This window comes from Apis dorsata, unplaced genomic scaffold (assembly GCF_000469605.1).
Source record: "Apis dorsata unplaced genomic scaffold, Apis dorsata 1.3 scaffold_497, whole genome shotgun sequence".
NCBI classification, from domain to species: domain Eukaryota; kingdom Metazoa; phylum Arthropoda; class Insecta; order Hymenoptera; family Apidae; genus Apis; species Apis dorsata.
The window spans coordinates 127,417-131,117 of record NW_006263729.1 but is presented as its reverse complement, the minus strand read 5'-3'; the positions used below and the strand labels follow the sequence as shown (position 1 = coordinate 131,117).

The 3,701-nt window shown below is 39.7% G+C and overlaps 1 protein-coding gene across 1 annotated transcript in view; it reads left to right on the top strand.

The window, feature by feature from the left end:
• The window catches only part of LOC102672951 (prolyl 4-hydroxylase subunit alpha-1), a 172,364-nt gene that overhangs the window by 88,161 nt on the left and 80,502 nt on the right, over positions 1-3,701 (top strand). Inside the window, exon 3 of the mRNA XM_031512670.1 lies at positions 708-810. Coding sequence (XP_031368530.1) covers positions 708-810 — 103 coding nt within the window. The remainder of the gene's footprint in view (positions 1-707; positions 811-3,701) is intronic.

The window sequence follows — 3,701 nt, the reverse complement described above, 5'->3', positions numbered from 1 at the left end:
AAAAAAAAAAAAAAAAAAAAAAAGAAACAATCTTGAAAAATTCGAACGTTAAAATTTAAATAGTAAGTAAAACGGAGGAAATGACGAAAAGATCAAAGGAACGGTATAAAAGGAAAGAGACTGCGCTGTACAAGTTGTCAAAAGGCAAAGGGAAGGAAGGAAGGAAGGAAGACGGAGCAGAAAAAAAAAAAAAAAAAATTAAGAAACGAGCAGAAGAAGCGAGCGAAAGAAACAATGAGAGATTGGAAGAAGGAGGCAAAGAAGAAGACGGGGAAGAATGGCGTCGCTGGATCACTGAGAGGGAGCAGAGGGGAGGGAGGGGGAACAAAGAGCGATGAAGGAAATAATGGTGGAAAATTTTATGGAATCGCGAGCTCGGGTAATTGCCGGGTATGCACAGCTGAGAAAGATGTGGAAATATTAAAAAGGGGAGGGGCGAGGGTTGTTGGAGAGGAGGGGAGGGGAGGGGGCGAGAGGTTGGAAATTAATGCCGTCACGTGAAAAGCTGTCGGAAGGTTGCGACGGCGGCCTTGAATCGAACTTTTCTTACATCGCGTGCTCTATATTCCGAAGAGAGGACACACACACACATATACACACAAAGTCGTATACAATCGTCGTCAACACGAGAATATTTTTCTTCTCTCGATGGTTTCTTTAATTCAACCATTGTTTTGTAACGCTTCCATTCTTTTTTTCTTCTTTCTTCCAGATCCTCGAGCTGCATCGTGACCCTTCCTTCCCCCCTTCTTGGACGGGAGGCCAAGTTACACGCTTGCACGCCGGATACATCGCGAGGCTATTAAGGAGGTAATTCGATCGGGAAAAGAAATTTCGAAACGATCCTTCGAAACGTAACGTAACGTCTTATTTTCTCAATTGCGTTAATATTCTTTAACATTTAAAATTAAATCCTTTCACGATCCATCGAAAATTTGTCTCGTCACTCGTTCTCCAATGGCTGCATAAGAACACGTGAGAGAGAGAGAGAGAGAGAGAGAGATCTCGATCCTCGGTTATTTGTTTTGTCCAGAAAAGCCGTTCTCTCGATCCATCTCTTTCTCTCCCCCTTCCCCCCCTCTATCCGTTCCCTGGATCTCGATTCAGTTTGCCTCGGTCTGACAGAGATATCTGGGCCGCATTTCGCAGCGACGAAAAATAAATTTCCAACCTGTATAATCGGATTAATTAGCCGAGAAACAAATTTTGCGCGTTTGCACGCGATGACGCTAATAGAATCGGCAGAAGGGGACGAGGGGAGAGATCGATGCGGTTGAGTGACAGATATCGGACGTTGCCCTTACCCAATCTTTCCTCCCTTTGCCCATTAATTGAAATTTTATTCATTTCTAATTGGCGAGATATATATCGACGAGATATATAAGAATAATAATAGTAATAATAATAATAATATTCGCGTGAATAACGAATATTTGGTCGAAAGCGAAAGAAGATACGAAGAAGCGAGACACGCGAGTAGTCTCCACGCATGCGCGATATGCGTTTCGAGCATGGATGGACGAACGTTATAGTGGGCGTTACGTGTGCTGTACCGATGGTAACTAACTTGTGTCGGGAGAAGAAATGCGAGTTTTTTAACGATCTTCGTGTATAGATTTTAACTTATACAGCCAATGATAATATATTATCGAAAAAAAAACGTATCAAACGAATACTTGGAACGTTTAATCGATTGTAATAAAATCCATCGAGTATCCAAATACGTATATTTCGTGACATTGGAAAATTTCAATCCTCAAAAATTTTGACGACTTTTCCTCGGTAAATATCGATCCTCGTCGATACGCGAAAATTCCCTTCCCGTGAAATTGAATTTCTTTCCTGTTGTAAGCATAACGTATGCGAGAACGAATATGACGGGCAAGCAATCACGTTTAAAGACTTCCCTTTCGCGTTTCGAGAAGGAAAGAGAAGGAGAGGGGGAGCTGTTAAATCCATCGATGCGATTCCCAAAGGTCTTTAGAAACGTTCGAGTTGCAATCTCGAAAATTCGGTCGTATATACGTATTCCTCGGGTAGGATGTATTATTCATCGGTGCTGCCATCTATCTCGTTATTTTTCATCCTCCTTCCTTCTTATTTTTAGTCTCCAACATTGCGCAACTTCGATAATCCTGCTTTGCATTTATGAGCAACCCGTTTCCCTCCAAGTTTCATCGATTGACAAATAGAGAAAGAAAAAGAGAGAGAGGGAGGACGGGAGGGGAGAGAGGGGGAGGACGATCCTTGCTCGCAGTTGCTTTAAGGTATAAGATGCCTCGATCGCGCGTCTCGTTATGTCTCGCGGCCTCGAGGTCGACTTGGTAAATCGAGAAATGTCAGGGGGACGCGTCGTCGTGAAAATGTCAGCGAGTAAAAGTAACAAAGAGAGTCTATTTTTATCGAGACTTACTATATGACCGTAATTATTGGAGAATCGTTCGAAAAATACCGTTGTTTACTGAAAATGATTTTGACGGGGACGTTTCAAAATCATCGAGATCTATTTCGAGAATATATCGCTTGTGAAAAGTTTGACAACGAAAATATGTTTTTGATGAAAATGAGTTTTTCTTTTTGTTTTTTCGATCAACCATGGAATAGAGAGAGGTGACAGAATCCTGGCACGTCTTGCTGGCACTATCGCCACGCTTACATACACATATGTATATATATATATACTTAAAAATTTTTATGAATGTTCATCTTTTTCACGAAGCTCGGATCACGAATAGTTGGAAAACAAATATGGAGGGGGAAGTTCCTCTTCATTGGAGAAGAAGAAATCTAGAAAAAGAAGAAGGGGGGAGAACTGTGTGGCGAAAGATTATTTTGGATATTCCGTGGTGGCTTTATAAGACTGTTTTGTGCCGTGGGATAAAAGAGGCTGATATTAANTCCTATCCCCGTGGATCTTCCTCGTTTCAACGTTAACTCTGCGAATACCGGGCCGCGTGTGTAGAAATGTTCTTAACTCGGCTTATTAAATTTCACCGACGTTTTATACACCGACGTTGACTTTATTGCCGTCACGATGCCGTCCAACCCTTCTTCTCTCGTGTCGCTATAAAGATAAACAAACGATGATGACTGGTGTTTTATTGATCAAACATATGACAAGATTTCGAAATTTATCATTTTTAAATATATATATATATACACATATATATATATATATATGTCTCTTAATCGAATCGTAGATTTTTCAATTGTTCAAATTGTTTTTAATCGAATTCATGTTTCATTGCGTATTTTTTTTCTTTTTTTTTTTTTTTCAGAGAAATGGAGAATGCATATATCGCTTTAACGATATCCATTTTTCAAGTGTTTCCGACAGTCCGAGGGGGGGGGAAAAAAAAAAAAATATTTCAAACAAAAATTAATCAATTTTCTATCAAATGTATATATATATGAAAATATTCAGTGTTTAAACATAGAATTTTTCATTATCCAAATGTACATGTGTTGATCAAAAACTAAACATTTTTCTCGTGAAAAAATCGAGGGAAAAAAAAATGATCGATATATCGTTGAAACCCTCGCGCAACCTTTAATCACAATATTTTTATTTTCACTCGCCTCTACTAACTCCGAGAGAGAAAAAATTAAATTTTCCAAAAACATATCCAAAAATTCCCTTCCCGTTAATTCCGCCAATTCCATCCCAACACACTCACTTAGCCTCTCTTCCCTCCCGCCCA